General features: G+C 38.9%; 2 protein-coding genes across 3 annotated transcripts in view; both read left to right on the forward strand.

The window, feature by feature from the left end:
• Positions 1 to 22,221, forward strand: part of LOC134201162 (uncharacterized) — a 145,718-nt gene that overhangs the window by 49,203 nt on the left and 74,294 nt on the right. The gene's annotated exons all lie outside the window — the stretch shown is intronic.
• Positions 814 to 22,212, forward strand: LOC101737934 (sodium-dependent transporter bedraggled). Of its 2 annotated transcripts, none has more exons than XM_012688351.4 (14): positions 814 to 964; positions 2,175 to 3,246; positions 4,503 to 4,633; positions 4,708 to 4,989; positions 5,597 to 5,796; positions 6,383 to 6,520; positions 9,324 to 9,558; positions 9,989 to 10,206; positions 15,206 to 15,400; positions 16,049 to 16,258; positions 17,586 to 17,653; positions 18,474 to 18,600; positions 19,088 to 19,272; positions 19,805 to 22,212. In XM_012688351.4, exons 2-14 carry the CDS (start codon positions 2,222 to 2,224, stop codon positions 20,226 to 20,228), a joined length of 3,438 nt encoding a protein of 1,145 aa, XP_012543805.1. In that variant the 5' UTR covers positions 814 to 964; positions 2,175 to 2,221; the 3' UTR covers positions 20,229 to 22,212. The 2 variants fall into 2 exon arrangements, with proteins under 2 accessions (XP_012543805.1, XP_021202033.1); XM_021346358.3 differs by lacking the exon at positions 814 to 964 and adding an exon at positions 1,931 to 2,103.

Genomic DNA, 22,221 nt, shown 5'->3' on the forward strand with positions numbered 1-22,221 from the left:
ATAATGATATCATTGAATTAACAGGATTTGAATGACATCATACTTACCTTTCAAGATACTATTTTGTTAATATGAATTTATTTTAATTGCAGTTGCTTGTGAAAAGAAATGAAAATGTCATTGTGTATTTATGAATAAATATTACAAATACCTATTATATAAACTATTGTTTAACATTCATCTTTTTTTAACGTCTGTTTGAATATTTAATAAATTTATTGCCATAGATATATTTTACTCACTCTATCACATAGAATCAAATCAAAGTAATTAATATTTAGAACTCGTAATTTTATAAATTCACTCTGTATTATATGTCTTATATCTAATCCTTTGTGCATAAGATACCGGAGAGAAACATCCCTTATGTTTTAATTTTTTAATGTATCATATCCTACGCGGCGTTATCGTTGAGGAAAATAGCTATTATTCTGCTGTCGCCGAGTAAAGTAACTAGTCTCTAACAGCAATATAGGCTAGTTAGGTAGCTCATCCTCGATCAACCTTTTAAGTGCTTCGGGATCCTCTCTTTATATTCATTTCCGAGTCCTATAAAGAATGTGCTAAAGCTCTACCCTTGTTTAGCGAGCATACTGGATTATGGGAATGGCTTTCCTTGATTATCTCTGATTCTGGCCTAGAGGATATGATGTATCTCGGTTAGTCTGCAAACTAACGTCAGGTGACCCAGATACGAGGAAACGTTATGGTATGACAATGCCACGTCATTTCGTCTACGTTATACTGCACTCACAATTAAAGTTGATGATACGAAACAAATAGTAGATATTATTGTATTTATAACATGATTTTCTCCTAGCGAGTGTCTTATCTTGAAAATTTAATCATAAAAGTGATAAATGATTGCATTGTGTATTTAACGGTGCATCAGTACACTGTTTTAAGTGATATTCCTATAATTTTGTTTTTTAATCGTGAAATTCGTCATCAAGTCGTGTAGGACGTGAGTATTCCTTTTTTTATTATATTGAACATTATGAAAAATAATATATCTTTTTGATAAAACATATCATTGATTTTACCTAGTTAAATCTTTGGAATCACAGATGAAAAACATGACTTTTTTTACGCTTAAAAATTTATTTAAAATCAGGATTAGGATTATATTAGTCTTATAATCTCGACCGTCTTAAAATCGTCTTTATTCGTCTTCTTTATCATCATTTGAATGACAGATCTTTTAACTAAGAAGTATATTGTCCAATACTTTGAATTTTAAATGTTTCAATTAATATTTTTATGTAATCAAAGACTGAATATATTATGAAACGCACTGGCACAATTTAACAAAAAAATTTCTCACGTTTCAGTACGAATTTTCGACACAATAATATTAGCTTATGCACTGTAATTATGTAATTAAATGTACGATTGCAAGTCCGCAGCTGAAATATAACAGGGAAACCTGAAATTTATCTTGGGTTCTTGTGGAAGAATGTTAATATTTTAGTATTCTTAAAAATTTATTAGTGTAGGTTAATTGGTTAAAGTTCAATATCCACGGAATTGTACCAAGCGTATTCTCTCATTCATAAACTTTGGCTGAAATTGTAAATGCGTCATTGATGTATGTTACTCATCTCTATTTCTCGGCCACTAGAGCAACCCTGATAATACGGAGCTTTATATATAATGTTCTTAGTCAAAGGTAACTTTAGTCAATAAGGTCATAAGGTGAACCAAAAGACGTGTACAGTTGCGATCAGTAAAATTTCATATTACAGTTTATAATTAATAAGAAAAAGTAAAATAGTGTAATAAAATAAATTTTCTCTGGTACTGTTTATACATTCTTCTTAAGTTTTTATTCTTGATTCTTATTTTGACATCATTTTATAGCGTTAAACATGTTCTATCAACACGAGGACGCGTTAATCTTTCATGAATCATGTGTACAAACATCTTATTGCGAGGATTTTCGATGCTAACGTGTGACCGTTTAGCCGTCTCTCATGTGTTATTTGCAGTAATTAACTCCATTAGCGAGTTAATTCATATGTAAATACTCATATAACTCGTCTCGTGCATTCAAGGAGCATCGCAGCATGAACAGGCTGTGGAGAATCGTAACAGCGGCGAAATGTGCATTTCAAAATTCGTTTAAAAGTTATTAATATGCAGTGATTCGATTATAAGTGAAGTTGTTGTTGCAGGGCTTTCATCGCAACGCAGCGGCTATGACTTAGGCCATGCGATAAAAATGGAAGTTGTTAACACAGATGAAGGGCGCTATGAACAAACTGAAAATTTACCAGGGAACAGTGCGGCCGATAGCGACGCTTCGAGTAGTGTTTTCGAAGGCAACGATAGCGATCGGTGTAGTGAGGACTTTGACGGGATTTCAGATGACGGCGATCTAAGGGAAGACCTGCAGAAATCCATCGCAGAATGTTACAGGTCCGACTCGAATTTTTCATCTCAAGCAACAAGCGACATCACAAATGACGAAGAATTTCAGGCGACTGCGCTCGTCCAGTTCATGGATATACTGAATGACCTGGACGAAGTTCTAGACAAGTCTCTCTTGGCATGTTTAGACGACGACACAGCAAACTACGACAGCGACGAAAACGATCTTATTTGTAAAATTAAAGAATGTATCGGGGATACTCAAGATCAGTCGGAACATTCCGAAGCATTAAGTTCAATGGACGAAAATACTCAAGTAATCACTTGTACAAACTACGCACCCTCTGTACCTTCGATAGAAGATTTAGATATAACGCAAGGTGTATCGCAACGACCGCAAACTACAGGCTTGGGAAGATCGAAAAGCTACTCAGATGTGTCAGCCCGTGATGTCGTTTCAAGCGTGGAGAGAGCCAGCACTACAAATGACAATGTGCGTAATTCAATGAGGAGATTAGATCCGATTGTTTTACCGGCGATAACAACAGAACAGCCTTTGACGTTGCCGGTTATATTGTTCTTGGAACATAATGTTAATATGCGCCCGACAAGCGTACCGATACAGCTTCAGGTGACGGCTGCTAATCTGAGCACTGACGGAGCATCAGGACCGCTGATCGTCGGGCGGCGTACTCTACTCATGAATCGGGCCCTCTCGTTGCCTTCTCCGGGCGACAGTGAAGCCGCAGCCGGAGAGTGGACGGGTCGAAACACTGCCAGGAGTACAGCAAGAAGCAGCACCACATCGAGCTCGTCAAACGAATCGTTAAATGTTGCTGTGGTCAATCAAAGTGCCAACAATGGTACGGAGGAGAGGTATGTTTATAACACGCTTTTATTAGCTTGGAATGAAACATATAATATGTATTTTTTTATTTATTGCTTTGACGGGTGGACGAGCTCACAGCCCACCTGGTGTTAAGTGGTTACCGGAGCCCATAGACATCTAAAAGGAAAATGCGCCACCCACGTTGAGATATAAGTTCTGAGGTCTCGGTATAGTTACAACGGCTGCCCCACCCTTCAAACCGAAACGCATTAATGCTTCACGGCAGAAATAGGCGGGGTGGTGGTACCTAACTGTGCGGACTCACAAGAGGTCCTACCACCAGTAAAAATGTAACGAAATCGTTGAATCTCATTTTTACCGACTTGAAGACGTCCGATTAACTTGAAAATTTGCACACGCATCGAATTCCGATGACAATACAATAATTTTACCAACTGTCCTCTAATATCCTGACCAGTATCAACATAATAAAAATAAAAAGATTAAATTAATTCATATGTCGGTTTGCTTATTTAGGCGTGTGTTTTCAACCCATTAAATTTCTCGCCGTATCTTCTCAGTGGGTCGCGATTCCAATCCGGTGGTAGGTTCTGTGAAGCACTGCTCTTGTTAGCAAATTCTCTCAGGTTGAGCTCGTGAGCCCACCTACCTGTCCGGGCGTAGCTAGAATAGCCTCTTAGGCTACCAGCGAATAGAGGAAAAAAAAGTGTTTTTCAGTTTTTAAACTATGTACATATATTTACAATTACGAAATTACCTTGTTTATATCTTCCACACGGAATTTATTTCAGTTATCATAAAATCTGATCATAATGAAATATTACTTCAAAGAACCTTGACGGTTCTGTATTCTTTTTTTTTTTAACTGGTTGATTCTTCAGAAATTGAGGCCACAACACCTTATATTGTGTCATAATTACGATTAATTATGATATGAGTAGAAGTGAATGGATCTAACTTGATTTTCGACGTAACTTCACATACGAATTTCATAAATTAGGTATCCAGTAAGCTTGTAAATTAATATTTGGATATAATTAATATTTATGTAAACAAAGAAATTATAAAACGTACAACAAATAAAGCATAAATATTTTATTTATTTATTGCATATAGCATATTTTATAGCACAATGCTATTCCTTCATCGTTGAGGTTATTCGTGAATACGTATTCAGAACGTATTTCATTAGAAAAACTTGTTTATTTACGGGATCTGAACACTAATCCTTTTGGCGACTTCGACAAATAGATAATACTGATGAAAAATATTTTGTTCATAGAAACGAAGAGACTGAAGAACCTCCTTTTGGAGTTTGGCCTCATCGTATGAGTTCGATGTTGGCCTGTTTGAGTTGTACTGTTGGTATTTTCAACATTTCTAGATTTGCCATATTCAGCGTTCATTTTGGAGGTAAGTTAATAACTAACAATGTTGTTGAGAATGTTAGAATTATCGTTACAAAATTAATATTTTTCGTTTTTCAGCGAGTTTTATAATACAGTTTTTAATACTGTCTCTGTTTGTTGGAATACCCCTTTTTACACTTTACTTATGTTTGGGTCAAGTATTGGAAGCTGGGCCAGTGGATATGTGGAGGATCTCGCCAATATTCCAAGGTGTTGGTATATCATTGCTCATCACCCAAGCCGTAATTGGAATGTACAGCATAATTGGTCTTTCTTGGATATTCGTGTACTTTCGAGATTCATTCATTAATTCTAACGACAAATACAAATGGGCGCTGCCGCATGAATTCAATATCGAAGGTGAGACAATATTGCTTAATTAGTGCAAACGTTTGCTTATTGTTGGTCCAATGTCACGAATTTGGCGTTATAACAATCAGGAAACAAACGAAGGTCGCGTTATTTAGTCAATTACGTTTAAATAAAGTATCAATAAGGAAATCGAAGCGAATGATTTTGACGTAAAATGAATTTTACCATCGAGATTACAATTTCCCGATTGCCAACGCTGAACCGTTAAATCATTCGACACTAATTGAAGTTACCGCGAAACTAGTAGAATTAGAATTTGGTCATGATTTAACTGAAAGAACTCAATAACATGATGACATCACTAGTGAAATTGATCAGTAGGGAATCAGATCAGCAGGGAATGAAACTATGCTCGGTGTGATGATTGTTATGTTCGTCTAAAAATGAAATTTTATTAGTGTCTTTTAGTTTATTTAGATCGAGAGCTTTCATCAAAAATACGTGTACGCATTAAATGCAGTTCTTAAATGTTTTCGTTCTTAACACATTCTGTTGATATATTAAACCCTTGCGAATAGTGTTGCACGAACCTTAAAATGGAATAGGGTCCAAAACCTAAATTAATTAAAACTATTATATAAATATTTATTCACAGATCCCGCGAGCCGAAACGGTACATACAAAATTCACGAGACGATACCACAATATTTTCACGGCGAGGTCCTACAAAGAAATCTGCTTTCTAACGGCAATACGTATTTCGGAACGATTAAGTTTCAAGTTGCGTTCAATTTGGCCGTGGTGTGGATGATCGTTTTCGTCGCGCTGAGCAAAGGACTGCGATCGTACGGCAAGGTGATGACGTGTACACAGTATAGGAAACTTACAGTCGTTGTGATGCGACGGAAAATTTGCACTTAATTTGTTACACTGACTCGGTGGTGCAATAGTTAGCGCCCCTGACTGTTGCGCACAGGTCGTAGGTTCGATTCCCACATGACTAAACATTCGTGTGATGAATATTTTGGTTTGCTCTTTTTATGTATGTTTATCTAAATATGTAGGTAAACATAGTAGTTAAACATAATCTATGTCAGTCTTTGGTACCCATAACACAGGGAATTTTAATATGGGGTCGGATGACTGTGCGTGATATGTTCCCAGTTATTATTTATTTAGTGTCTAAAATTATTAATTCTAGATAAATGCGGTACAAATGAAGTCACACAATCGTAACTCGATTTGTAATTAGGGTTTTTTAATGCAAGAAAATGATAACAAAAAAAAACAAAATTTTGATTTTTTTTTTATCGAATCTCTCTCGAAAAATTACCAATCACGTACATAATCAAAGTCAGTTTTTTTTTTTAGAACATCGAAGGTTTGAAACTGTAGCCGTGAAATCGTGAATGTATCCGCATAACGTTACGCGTTGTTTCAGGCCGTTTACATATTAATATTTCTGCCGATATGCGGAACCCTTGTGCTGTGCACGAAACTGTTGACGCTGATACCGTACGACACCGTCACGAATATATTCGCCGAGACCGAATGGACGGAGTTCTTCGTGAACAGTAACGTATGTTTATTAATACGCTTTTATTAGCTTCAGACGTATGTATGTTTGTATAATAACATGGTATCAATAGTTATAAATATTTTATGAACAGATATGAGTAGAAGGGTTATTTTGATAATATCCTGAAAAGCACTCCACGCTTTTTTTTTTTACAATAAAATCATTTTTTCTTACACTATTTTTAATTCAAGTTTATTAAAATTTATTTTCTATTTTTTAGTTGGATTTTCTATAAGCGTATATAATATTTTGTTAGTTTTTATTTGTATGTACCTGATTATCGTGCTCATTCTAGTTTAGTATTAAACAAACAATAGCGCGTTGAGGATTAAGAATTATCTACTCGAAGCCTTGTCCTAAATCCGCAAACGACGCTATTGTTTTTAACCGACTTTAAAAAGAAGAGGAGGAGGTCCTCAATTATTGTTTTGTGTGTTGCCCCTGAATATTTGTCTAGGTGAACCGAGCTTAATGATTTTTTTAATTTTTAAGCCTCTTGTGGCTTCTTGTGGCGTCTCATGTGCATGAGATGTGCATTTAAATTTTACTAAGAACTGATCAGCAATTTTTGAATTATCCTTTTATTTAATTGACTTGACTTCATAGACGATATGTTGCTCTTATTTTATCAAAGAAGTTGCTGTATTGGGCTCATCTATAGTTTACGAATTACGTTTAAGTTGCAGCAAATGTAAAAACACATAGTGGCAAAAGGATGTTATACGAGTCTTTTAATTATAACAAACCATTAATAAAAATTGAATATGGTAAATTAGTAATCCGAATTTGGGAAGGCGATTTTTTTTTAATTTGTTCTTCATTTAACAAACACAATCAGAGGGTAGTCTATGTAATGGCCATTACTAGTACATAATCGTTAATTAATGTCTGTTTTTTTTGTCACTTTCTCCTCGCCTTTGGTTATCGGTGGAAACTTGTTCGGTTTTTGTTTACCCATTTTTAATATGCTATACAGAGGTTTTGTATTACTGGTTACATAAATAAATTAAAATATGAGATATTTAGATCCGAATGCTTAATAATTTTTTTATAAAGTTCTTGTCTAAGACCGGGAATCGAATTTCACATTATGGTACAGCGAGTTATATGGACCCATATGCAACTTGCTAGTTGATCGTTTGTCGAAGTCTGAAAGGTGACAATTGTTATCGAGGTGGCACGAAGTCCTTGAATTCAGTGAGACAGTATTTACAAATTAACGTCACAGATTCAAAAGAATGACCGATATGCAAATTCTTCGCACAACCATCTTTAGCCTAACCATCATTGTCTATAAAGATTTTTGTATAAATAATTTATCAAATCAAATCAAATCAAATCAAAAAAATTTTATTCAACATAAATGAAAGTACATACTTGTTGAACGTCAAAAGAACTACCGCCAATTCACAAGAACTAGCCTCCGTCCTGAGAAGAATTGGCAAGAAACTCAGCGGGCATGTCTTTTTTTTATTTTTAATATGAAATTATTATTTATTTATTTTTTAATATTAGATTATTATTTTTTTAAATATGAATTTTTTACAATGAGTATTTTATTTATTTATTTTTTATAACGTAACAAGTACTACGATATTGAAATGCCCGGAGCGAGCAACTCATTCCCACTTTGTGCAATCTTCTAGATAATCATTGACTTTATAGTAAGCTTTATTGCACATATGTTCTTTAATATCAGATTTGGCTTGAATAAGACTGTCCTATAAAACACGATCGTGTAATGATGTTACACTGTTTTTTTTTCTTCCCTATCAATTCGTTGGTAGTTTAATGGGCTATTCCAGCTACGCGCGAAAGGTTAAGTGAGCTCACGGGCTCAACCTCAAAGAATTTGTTAACACTAGCCCTATCAAGGGCAGTGTTTGGAGATTCGACCATCGGATCGGAATCGCGACCCACTGGGGAGATCCGTCGAGAAACTCAGTGAGCTAGGTCTATCTATTATACTGTGTCTCTAAAGGTGAACTAGTGAAAGTGCAAATAATTGTTCGTTTGAGTTATACAAAAATATTTGCTTTCAAATTCATAATCTAAATTACTCCTAGATACGATTGCTGTATTTAGTATTTACTTTAAGTTCTCTTTAATTGTCACTGATAACGTTTTGTTATTCGTACGTGATGATTAAATTAATTGTCTTTCTGCTTCGCTCGAGGAAGAATTACGTTTTTTAACATACTTTGTTTTTTTTCATTAGCTCGCCCCGTGTCTGTCTATATATCGGAATCTTTTAATGTAATCTTTAACCGAATTTAAGACGTCTGATTAACGTGAAAATTTACACACGTATCGAGCATCGTCATAACCGAGAGATTGTTGAGTCACAACGTAGTTAGCTAAAAAGCTCTATTCTTTTAGTAGTAATTTTCAATTTTGAAAAGAAAGATAGCATCTGGTTGGGCCTCTGAATTGTTCAACAAACAGTCCCGTGAGCTCACCTACTAGTTAAGGTTACGCGGAAATGCTCTCTGAAGACTATCTTACTTTATTTTACTGGTGGTAGGACCTCTTGTGAGTCCGCGCGTGTAGGTACCACCACCCTGCCTATTTCTGCCGTGAAGCAGTAATGTGTTTCGGTTTGAAGGGTGGGGAGCCGTTGTAACTATACTTGAGACCTTAGAACTTATATCTCAAGGTGGGTGGCGCATTTACGTCGTAGATGTCTATGGGCTCCATAACCACTTAACACCAAGTGGGCTGTGAGCTCGTCCACCCATCTAAGCAATAAAAAAAGCTTTGGTAGGAAAAAAAGTCTCAGTTTCCAAAGTACTTATCGTTTTAGAGTTGGGCGGCGGCGGCACAGGAGACATTCCTAACGTGGGGCTTGCTAGGGGCCTGCGTGATGCAACTGACGTCCCACAAGAACGCAAAGAACAAAACCAGTGGTATGCTGCAGAGGGAGAGCGCCTGCATCATAGCATTCACTTTCGCGGTTTTGTTGCTCGGCTCGTTTTTAGCTAACACCTGCGTACAGATACTGAAGAACTATGGATACGTTTATATACCCGGCAGCTTTGGTGAGTACGTTTCTGATAATTTTAGACTGTAAAAAGAAATAGGTACAAGTACGGTTATTATGCTATAAATAATTATTTATCTGACAACCCTGGTACGTACTGCAACAGAAATAAATACATAGAATATTAGGCGGTAGGCAGCGGCCTGGCTCTACCCCTGGCATTGCTGAGGTCCATTGGCGACGGTAACCACTCACCATCAGGTGAGCCGTTTGCTCGTCTGCCTACAAGGGCAATAAAAAAAGAATTTAATTCCATAGAGAATTATATATCTGGCAACCCTAATGCGTAGTCGATATTTTTTTGTGGTAGTTAATGAAAATTAATAAAAACAACGGCATATCAAACTGCCTGGAGCAGTCTTTACATTGAATGCGACAAAGTGTTTTTATAATAATACAAACCATTTTATTTGAATTATAATTTTTAGAAACAGTCAAATCATCACAATTTCTGTGGCCTAAAACGGAGCCACTGCCTGGGAATTCTGCCTCGACTCCTTTGCGTTATATGGGACATTACGGCAGTATCGTCGGTGTTACGGTTTGGCGTACTGGCAATGCGGCTCGAATATACAGCGGATGGCAGCCTCTGCAACTGGCCACACAGCTAGTGCCGGCCACTTTGGCAGTGCTGCCAGCTAACTTGGTAAGCATTTTTGGTTATCCATAATATTTTTATTTACATTTCAAATAATAATTCGCTTATTTGGTTTTGTTTTCGCAGCCTTTATTCAGACATGACATTTCGTGTTCAATATCTTATAATTATATGTAGATGATATCAACAGATTACAATTGGGAAAATATACTTCTTTGTCCTGTGTTTTGTATACGTAAAGTTTCATAAATGTACTCGTAAATATCATGAAATATAATATGAATCTAGAATTTATATAATTATCTATGGTAGCAAATGGTAGGCAGTGGTTTGGCTCTATCCCTGGCATTACTGACGTCCATGGGCGACGGTAACCACTCACCATCAGGCGGGCCGTATACTCGTCCGCCCATACGGGAATTTAAAAAAACAAAAGATCTGTATATGAAGACTTGCAGTTTACCTAAAATTAGAAACTAAATTAAAAGAAGCAGGTTTAATTATATACGATAATTCCAACATAATAACATAGAATAATAGTTGAACGCTATTTATTAGTTTGACTTTGATCAGATCTCTACCAAACAGATTCACCTGCTAGGATAATCTCAAGATATCTTCAAAATTTCATCGTAATCGGTCCCGCTATTTCACAAATACACACATCGACTTTTATATACATATATGTAAAAGAGTAGTAAGCCAAGCGTGTCTACGAGTTTTGTTATAGTGTAATAGTTTCACCTGACAATTGCCAAACTAAATTGTTATTTAACGTGACGAATTCGCATACGAGCCTCTTACGTATTATAAAATAAAATAAAACTATTGTATAATTTCGTTTCTGTATTTTCACGCTTAATAAACTTTCTCGGCAACGAAACTGAATTGTGAATCATAGAACTTAATTTCGTACATTAGATAGGCTGTAATTACAAATCTAAATAGTCTGAGTATAGTCGTGTTTGAGAAATTTACTTTCGCTAATCTACTGTTTTCTTTATATCGATAACTTTATATAATCATGTTATTATGTTATAAATAGTGTAAATTAAATAATGAGTTATTTACAAACCGTATCCTACTTTACATAACAGAATAGTCTGCTGCAATAACAAAAGGAGTTATTGTTTGAACAACTCAAAACTTATTGATAAATTTTAATGTAACCTAATTAAGGGTGTAAATAATACTTTTTACATTATAACTGATTTGATTCAATTACGGCTTGAATTTTTATGTATCAATATTTATAACAGATACAGTGTTTGTGTATAAAATATGTCTATATTTTTTTTTTTATTGCCTTTGTAGGCAGACGGGCATACGGCCCACCTGATGGTGAGTGGTTACCGTCGCCCATGGACTTCAGCAATGCCAGGGGCAGAGCCAAGCCGCTGCCTACCGCTTAATACTCTCCACAAGCCTCGTTTGAAGAAGGACATGTCATAGCGCTCAGGAAACACCGAGGAGGGGAGCTCATTCCATAGCCGGATGGTACGTGGCAAAAAAGATCTCTGGAAACGCACTGTGGATGACCGCAGTGGCTCCAGGTAGTATGGATGAACTCTACTCCGGTGGCGGGCGGTGCGATGGTAAAAACGAGATGCTGGTATCATCTCGAACAATTCCTCAGAGCACTCCCCATGGAACATACGGTATAAAATACAGAGGGAACCGAAGTCCCTCCGCAGACCCAGAGGCTCCAAACGATCCGAGAGAATGGGATTATCGACAATCCGAACGGCCCTCCTCTGTATGGAGTCAAATGGAAGAAGCTGGTATTTGGGAGCCCCGGCCCAGAGATGGGAGCAGTACTCCATGCGAGGCCGGACTTGTGCTTTATAAAGCAAAAGTCTTTGTCCAGGCGTGAAGTACCGCTTCGCTCTGTTGAGGACTCCCAGCATTTTGGACGCCAACTTGGCTTTGCCTTCCAAATGACTCCGAAACTGGACATCGCTCGAAACGTCGACCCCAAGTATCCCGATACTCTCGGAAGGTTGCAGGGATACTCCTTGGAATTGCGGCGCCATGACAAAGGGGTCCTTCTTCGCAGTGAACGCGCAAACTTGTGTCTTTATCGGGTTGAATTGAACCAAGTTCAATTCACCCCATTCGGAGACTCGCCCCAGAGAGTTCTCCACTTCAGACACAAGTTTTGATCGTCTCTCTTGCACCACGCTCCGAGAGAGACTCTGATGGCCGATATATCGCGCATCCCCCGTGCTATCATCTGCATAGCAATGCATGCCATCAATAGACAGCATGTCATTGATATACAGGATGAAAAGCTTGGGGGAGAGCACCGAACCTTGTGGAACGCCAGCGTTAATGGTCATGGTATCAGAACAGTCACCGTCTACAACGACCGTGATGCTCCGCCCATCCAAAAAGCTAGCGATCCACTTGCAGAGACCCTCGGGGATTCCGTAAGATGGTAACTTCGATAGAAGTGCCCTATGCCAGACCCTGTCGAAGGCCTTCGCGATATCAAGGCTCACAGCAAGAGCCTCGCCCTTGCTCTCCAAGGCTTCAGCCCACCTGTGAGTAAGGTATACAAGAAGATCGCCAGCTGAGCGACCGTGACGGAAACCGTACTGTCGGTCACTGATCAGCTGGCGATCTTCAAGATACTTCAGGAGTTGTGTGTTTATAATTCGCTCCATCACCTTGGAAAGCAAGGAAGTTATCGCGATAGGCCTGTAGCTCGATGGGTCCGACCGGTCACCCTTCTTGGGGATAGGGTGGACGTGGGCGGTCTTCCATGAAGACGGAACCCTGTTAGTGCAATAAGAGAGGCGATACAAACGCGTTAGCGCAGGTGTCAGCTCAGGGGCGCACGTTTTCAAAACCATTGCGGGGATGCCGTCTGGCCCACTCGACTTATGGACGTCCAGGAGTCGGAGCTCCCGCCTGACTGCACACTGTGTGAAGCAGATATCCGGCAGGGAGCTATCACACCGGGGGATGTTCGGTGGTGTGGCACCCCCGTCGTCCACAGTCGAGTTCGAGGCGAAGAGTTTGACCAGAAGGTCAGCCTTCTCTTTCGCGCTGTGGGCCAGATTGTCATCGGACTTGCGCAGTGGTGGGAGACTAGACCTGCAAAAGTTTCCTTCTGCAGCTTTGGCGAGCGACCAAAAAGCACAGCTCCCGGAGGGATAGCTCTTCAATCGCTCGCCAACTCTAGCAACGTGCTCCGACTTCGCCTTGGCAATTACCTTCTTGTAGGACCTGGAAGCGGCGTTATATTTCCGCCTTTCCCCTGAGATGTTAGGATCCCGACGTCTCCTGGCATTATCCCATGCCACGTATGCGGACCGCTTGAGGCGTGCAGCATCCCTGCTGGCATTGTTATACCAGGGTCTGCTGCGACCCCCAACGGGCACTTCAGAGGAGGGAATAAACAATTCCATCCCCTGGAGCACCACGTCTTTAAGACGGTCCGCACAGACGTCAGGATCAGCAGAGGGAAAGCAGAACCGCCCCCATGGGTAGGATGCGTAAAATTCACGCAATCCATCCCAATCTGCTGACATATACCGCCAAACTCTTCGATACCCGGTCGTCGTTCGACGATCAGGACGAGAGAGTGGTACGGCAGCACGAATAAGGCAGTGATCAGACGATCCAAGCGGAGCGTCGACCACCACACTGTATCCGGCCGGATCTGTGGTCAGCAGAAGGTCCAACAAAGAAGGCTCGTGCCCCTCGATATCTGGGACACGGGTGGGCTGTGTCACCAGCTGGGAGAAACCGTAGGCCAAGGCGAAATCGTAGGCAGTCCGACCCGGGAGGTCAGTGGTTCTGGACCCCAACCACTCTTGGTGGTGAGCGTTAAAGTCTCCAAGAACCACCACCTCCGCAGATGGGTACTGCTCAAGCACGCGGTTAGTCCCCTCTTGCACATGCTCAAACAGAGCTGAACCTGCATCACTGCTGTGGGACCTGTACAGGCACGCGTAGATTCGGCTACGGCCCCCGTGATCTACGCGCAGCCACAAGAGGGACAGGTCCCGTTGTTCGAGGCCCCGAAGACGGCGACAACAGACATCAGCCCGGACGAATACGCACACCCCGGCTTTACGCAGGAAGTTGTGCTCCAATACGTAGCCGGGGTACTCAAGGTATGAGGTATCATCCGGAGCAGATATCTGCGTCTCCGTTAAAAAAAGCAGGGCAGGCTGCGCCGTCTCAAGGTGGTGGTGTACGGCGTCAAGGTTGCTATGTAGGCCCCTGACATTGCTGAAATCCACATTAAATGTGGAATGGGGAACCGCCTGTGAAACCCTTTTCTTATTTTTTGTCGACTTCATAGTTCAATTTTCGGAGAGTAGGATTAGGAGAGGTAGGATGTTGGAGGTGAGATCGAGGCAACATCCGAATGAAGCGCGGAACATAGTACGTGCTCGACCACGGATTGCGTGAGAGACCGACGCAGGGCATGGAAGGGCCCCCAGTCCACTCTGCATGCGATTATACATATTATATTAACTGCATATTAACAATAATTCCATTTCTTGTTTGTTCGTTTGGTCGAACATTGAGAATTTTAATATCTATACTAATATATATAAATCTACAGTGGTTTTTACGGATGTTCCGTTATAACTACTGAACCATGCATCCGATTGACTTGAAACTTGGTATCCATGTAGAAAATACATGTACTTAATAGATAGGCTAATATTTATACGAGTGTTGGACTCCCTACACCAGTTGCGGGGACGTTAATGATGAGAATCTTTGTGGGGGTGAGAAATAATAATGTTAATTTTAAATGCCCAGTGAAGCGGACGGGTACAGCTAGTGTTTTATTAAAGATACGCGTCCATTGGCCCGCGCCGGACGCACCACACGCAACGGATTTTATTTCCCTATTTTTTTTGCTCTAAAATGCCGGCGTTGAATCTATGTGAAATCATACAAAGCAAAATAAAATTCGTTGCGTGCGATGCGTCCGGCGCGGACCAATGGACGCGTACCATAGGAGCTCGTTTGTCCAACACAAGTTGAGCTCCAATTAGAGTGTACGCAAATCGCATTCCAGCTCTCACCTGCCTGGGCCGTGATATTCTACTTCATCATAATAATGTTCGGAGTAGCGCAGCAGATCGCGATCTGGCACTGCGTCATTGCCGGTGTGATGGCTATCAACGCGAAGACGCTTCGCATCTGGGAGACTACGATAACGTTCCTCAGCTGCGTCGTGGGACTGGCCGTTGGACTTGTACTAAGCACTGATGTGAGTTGAGAAATACTGTAAACTCGCACGGGTGGGTACCAATGCCCCTTTGGTCCCCAAATTTGTCCCAACGTCTGCAAACTGTCAAGTCCCACATCAACGTCGTCCAGCGCGAACATCTTTTATGAAGTTCGGATGCGTTTCGATTTGAAGGGCGGGGCGACCGTTGTACTGTACGAGAACTTAGAATTCATGTCTCTATGGTGGGTGTCGGCATTTAAATTGTAGTTGCCCATGGGCTCCGGTAACCACTTCTAATAAACTTCACATAACAAACCATTTTACTGGTGGACCTCTTGAGAGTCCGTGCGTGTAGGTACCACCACCCTGCCTATTTCTGTAATGAAGCAGTAACGCGTTACGGTTTGAAGGGTGGGGCAGCCGCTATAACTATACTCGCAGAACTTATATCTCCAGGTGGGTGGCCCATTTACGTCGTAGATGTTTATGGGCTCCAGTAGCTACTTAACACATGACATGTCCTTCTTCAAACGAGGCTTGTGGAGAATATTAAGAGGTAGGCAGCGGCTCGGTTCTGCCCCTGGCATTGCTGAAGTCCATGGGTGACGGTAACCAGTCACCATCAGGGGGGCCGTGTGCTCGTCTGCGTACAAGGGCAATAAAAAAAAAAGTATCCGTGTCCTGCAGGCGGGTATAGCGGTGGTGCAGTTCTGGGACTACGTGTGGGCGGGGTCGTGGTGGTCGTGCGCGGTGCAGGTGGTGGCGGCGTGCGGGGTGTTCGTGGTGCGCGGGCGGCCCTACTCCGCCGACGTGCTGGTGGCCGCGCTGTGCCGCCGCCGCCTGCCCGCCGCGCTGCTCAGCTTCGTCTGGACCGTGGTGCTGCCCGTCTGTCTGTGTGTAAGTGTCTACACTAGAACAGGGGTCGGCAACCTGTTTGTCCTTAAGGGGGCGCTAATTTTACAGATAATCAACAGGTTTAAATAGGCATTAAAAAAAACAGATTTTTTTATAACTTTATTTTTTTGGTTTCATACATAATGATACATATAATTCAATGTGAAACTTGGGTGTCCATATTTTCTGCTAATTTCCTATAATTGGGGATATATTCAGAGTTCCCGGTCCTTAAACAATTATCTAAATGTGAGTCATTAAGCTTTGTTCGGTATTGAAAGAAAATAATTATTTCGGATTACTTGGTAGTTTTAAATGCACGGTCTACGCGTGGCCTATTCGAAATACAATGACACACTAACAAAAAATACGTGCGTATTATTAGATACGCCCAAGGTTAGCAAACTGCTAATCTATGCACAATCCTAAACTCAATTGACAACTTTCTGTATATCGCCGTTAGACAAGAGTAAGTAAATCCACTGAGTTTCTGACCGGATCTTCCCAGTGGATCGCGATTCCGATCCGGTGATAGATTTTGCGAAGCACTGCTCTTAGTGTTAGCACCACTTCCGGTTAGAGCCCCGTGGGCTCACCTACTCTACCGGTTACGCTGACATAACTCTCAAGGTTATCTATCAGCTTAAGTATAAAAAAAAAGCTTCACCTAGAGAACTGTAATTTATTAATGAAAATAAGATGGCAGATTTTTTTCTACTTCCTTGACACCTATTGTTATATTTTGGGTAATTCACACTATATCGTTATAAATTATAGTTATATAATTATATGTGTTATTCTGATGTATAAGCTACATTATTGTAAAGTTTCACCATAATCCATCCAGTAGGATTTTAAGTGTAGGTGCAAGTTATAGGCTGTGGCCGTGAAGGGCGAAATACTCGTTACACAATGCGATTAAGATCTGCATATCTCCAAGTGGGTAGAGGAATTCGTGCTCGTGCATTCCGATAATCGTCACCCCAGCGACTGGTCCCACACCGTCCGCTGCCCATGGACATCACAACGTGAACGCCGTCATCCACCTCGAGTCGCGGGCACCTTTAAAATATGTTGCGTCGTTTGGCGGTTGCAATACTCAGGCTATACTCAGACGACGCTGCTGCCCGTTGTCCGGTAGATGCCTTAGTCGCCTCACGACTCCACGGGCAGAGATGGGGTGGTGCTGTCCACGGTCATAAATCCACAATTATAAACTATTGTATAAACGATGTGACTTAATGTATATATGTGCCCTACTTTAACCTTAGTCCACATATCCAATCAATGCACTTTGGATTATATTAAATATATTTTATTTTGTTCGTAGGCGATTTGCGTTATGGACTTCAAAGTTGGACAACAACGACAGCTGTACACGTGGAGGAAGCCTGTTGGGTGAGCTCATCAGATACAACGTCAAACAATCATTATTATCTCTTTAAAGGAAATGTGAAATGATGATACAACATCGCTGGGCTACTTGGGGCCTTCGAAAGAGTACAATGAGTGTACCCCCAGAATTATACTAAGCATTGATATTAAAGTTGAGAACGAAGACGATAGCTTAAAGTTTCAAATAAGAATACGCACGTCAATGACCTAGATCTGTCAAAGTTCTATAAAAAAGTAGTCCATACTTTTTTAGCAACAAAAAATATTTTTATCTTCTATTTTTTAGTAATTTTTTTCACAATTATGAAGACTATTAATATGTTTGTTTCAATGAACCATACATACCTATAATTTTCTTGACATGTTGAGTACTGGTCGAGGTAAATTAAATATGAATTTAGATTATAATAATATAAAAGTAATCATCTATCTAAAAGTCAAGGCTGTAACACTGTCTGGCCCTAGTATCTATGGATGGGTGACGATGATGACGATTATTTAAGCAGTATTATGAGTAGAACCCGGAAGATTTGGATTATAAATTAATATTTAAAAATTCCATCCTTTTTTACTGACTTTACCTATTTTTCGTTTTGACAGCTATGATGTCACAATATAGCGCGATTCATCCACATTCTTATTTGAAACGCATTATACATAGTTTGTATGGGGTTAAAGAGACCGAGGAAAAAGTACTTCGAGCGAATTCTATACATTATTAAGTCAAACGGATAAATGTCACCCATCTTATCTTATTCTTACGCATCAAACAAATAAAAAAACACACCAAGAAGCGTTTTTAAAGAATCTCTCACTATTACAGATACTATCCGATATGGTGTCGTCAAGTGGCTGTCCTGATGCAACAGGGTTGTTTGCTCCTCATACCGGTCACAGCGTTCATACAAACATGGAGGTACATGAATAAAGGACCCCCGGATATCCTAGACGTGAGTACTTGTTGAATTAAACAATTTAATAGTCACTACACTATACTATTTCTACGCATTTAGAGTTTATTTATATATTACATTTACACGTAGAATGGAAAACATAAAACTCAATATTAATATAAATTAATTTAAAATAATTTAATATTAATAATATAAATAGTATAAATTATTTAACATAATATAATTATAATTTTTATTATTTATTTCATTATTTATGCATAGTCGTTAATAATTATTTGTTTTAAATGTTTCTCTCTAATTTATGTTTATTTTATATATGTATATTTTATTTTATTTATTATGACACTAACAAGGCGAGCACAATAGATAATCGTAACGTAATTAACATCAGATGATATATTGCAGCCTTTTAGCAAGGAAATTGTCATGTAATTGAGCATCTGTAGTTGGATATCATGTACATTTATGAATAACTATTTCAGTAGGAGTTTGAGCAGTAAATTGTGATTTTGTTGTCATACAGCGCATTCAGAACCTGTACCGTCCCCCGGTGGGGGGCGAGGAGCATTCGAGCGGTCCCCCCGCACCCGCGCCCGCCCCCGCGCCTCCCGACCCGCCCCCCAAGTACACGCCGCCGCCCTCATACTCAACGGCCACCGGCGCCAGGCTCCTGCACACACTCAGGAGGAGCTTCAGAACTTTGAGGAGGTATGTCCTATTCCTATATACAGTAGTACCCTTGTATATGTAGGGACACAGGTTGTTATGTAAACAAAATTGTGCGTAGTCATAGCATGCGGTTGTGCCCGCAAGCTCGTTGCCTTTGCAAGTTCAGTCGCGAATAAACGCTCGGATTAACCAGTTGTGTTATTTAATTATTATAATTATCTTACTTCCGATAATGCCCTGAACTATTATTGACCATTACCAATATAACACCTAAATATACAATTAAAATGTAACAAAATAGAATGACCAATAAAAAAATTATCATTCAATTTATTTAACGTTAAAGAAACATTAAAATGCAAATGGAAAAAGAAATTTTGCGATACCTTTGACGGTATTCTGAGTATAATGTGTTTAAATCATCCTTTTAATTACTCTACGAAATGATCAATAATTCAAAGGATCTAATCGAAGATCTAGTTTTTTGTATCATAATATCGTGATAGACGTACAATATAATATATTTAATATAAACGGTACATTTAAAGTTCGCATTATTTCCAACTTCCAGAATAACGTCTCGACCCGAACAACAAACGGACGACGCATCACAAATGCCCATAACGCTGAGCGAGGCCGTCGAGCGCGTCGGCAATCAAACTCATCCACCGGACTACAGCGGAGTGTGCGGTACGCCATCTATTGACATTACAGACGAAACTGACTCGCGCGTTACCCGACCGCGGTCATCGACCTCCAGGAACTCGCTGTCGCTCACCCGCGACTACTTACGTAGATCGTTCGTACGCAAGAGCGACTCCGCGAAAAGCATCAGATCGAGCTTACGCAGGAGCTTCAAGTACGGCGGTGCCTTGACCACGAGTCACGAACATTTGGTACGCGAAGCCGAACCCATATCGAACACCGTCGCGATGTCGGCCATGCTCGACGTCGACCACGCGCCCCACACTCGCAGCATCGCCTCTGTGATATGATAAAACATCACGAATTACTTAATATGGATGTTGACAAATTTAAACTCTTTATGTTCATATTTAAAAAAAAAACGAAACTATTTTTCGTAGGGAATCATGATGTCACTACTTAAAAATATAAGTGTATGACATCTTCAATATTTTTCGTTTAATAGCCTTAATAAGTTCAAACGAAACTCTGTGTTATGTGACGAAGGGCTTAATAGTTTAAGATTGCAAAAGTATACACAATTTAATTTTCTCTACACAAAAAATCACATATTTTTCTTTATACTTCGATCGAGCCCAGAAATAATTTTAATATAATAAAGCCCAAATTAACAGTATTTATCTAGCAGTAGTTATTTATTAAACCTAGACTTTGATTAAAGAATCCCGAAAATACTTTTTACTTAATTATGTAATTTTAAATGAGATACCTATATAATATACCTGTAAGTTTTGGAAGCCAAAACACTACTTAGCATCAGAAGGCCAATTATATAAATAGGCATCAAACTGTGATTAGAATATAACTTTTGTTTATTTATTTATCGAGGTCTTACTTACCTCTTTTTATTATCTTATGACATATGAATGAGAAGAGTTTCAAAAATTTATTAGCATCCATACCAGCCAAAACGGTTATAGTTTGATAGTAGTACAATAGATTAAGACGGTTTAGTACATTAAACATTAAACTCAATTTTTAACGAATATTTAATCGCTAATAGGGTATGCTCATCTCGAAATAGTTTTAAAATTTGAATCTCAGTTAGCAACTCCTGTATTTTTGTAACCTTAATATTGAGAATAAGCATAATAATAACTTTTAGTTAACAAATGTATTAATTTTAGTAATAAGACTTACCCTGAAAGTATACTTAATGATAATAAATCGTGAGCTTAGTAAGTAAATGGAGTTGTTTATGGTTAATTATTTTGATGTATTTGCAGAATGGTCCCGGATTAGATGTGTTCTTTAGTAATGGAAGTGTATTTTTTCTCAATAAGCGAGACTTGGTGTTGTGAATGTTTGGTTTACGAGGATGATATGAATAGTTATGAAAACGCGACTTATGCATTCGATAATAAATAGTATTTAGGGAAAATATTGAAGAATATCGATTCCACCGTTTCTTAGACGTGTTGGAGTAACGTTAGATTTTGTACCGTGTAGGAAATAAATGATGTTTTAAAAAATATAACGAATAGAAATACTAAAGAAACCACACATTATTCTGGTAACAAAAGAATAAACAATATAAAAGGCACTTGGAAGTTTGTAAAAAGATTATACATACAGCTGTTATGTTTTTTTTGTGTGCAATTTATTTTTATAAAACCTGTTAAATTATGATGCTCTATAAGAACATAGAATATAAAAATCAACACTATTTAGTATAATAACAATTTATAATTTTAATCATGGCACAAAGTTATTAACATTATCAAATACAAACTAGAGGTTATTTTCTTAAAGACTTATTTATGATTGTATGAAATGAAAAATAAAATTATAAAGAATTTTTAAAGTGTGGTAAAGTGCGAATGAATGAGCATAGTTTTATTCTACGAATAATAAATTGGTTGTGCCATGAATATTGTAGTTTCAAAGATTTTGTGAATGTCATTACTGGGAATTTATAAAAGTACAATGAATTAGTTGTTGTAAGTGGAAATCTGAAATTTTTGACATGGAACAAAAAAAAGCATCGCTTTCATTTATGGTTCAAGAATCAAAAACAATAACCACTATACTACAGGCAGCTTCTTTAGTTCCTTATATGCATTTAATATCATTTGAGAAAATCTATTGTTCGAATATATTTAGTTCTAGTCACACATGCTTTCACTTCAATTTGCGTTTAAATCATCACACTAACAATAAATCACATATTATTAAGTTTTACTATTTTCTTTAAGATAATCTAGGCTTTAACTACATTCCTTTTTGTTGCAACATTAAAAGTTAAAAAATATTAAAAACATTTACACGAAACAAGTCTTTTTA

This window comes from Bombyx mori, chromosome 23 (genome assembly GCF_030269925.1).
Source record: "Bombyx mori chromosome 23, ASM3026992v2".
NCBI classification, from domain to species: Eukaryota; Metazoa; Arthropoda; class Insecta; order Lepidoptera; family Bombycidae; genus Bombyx; species Bombyx mori.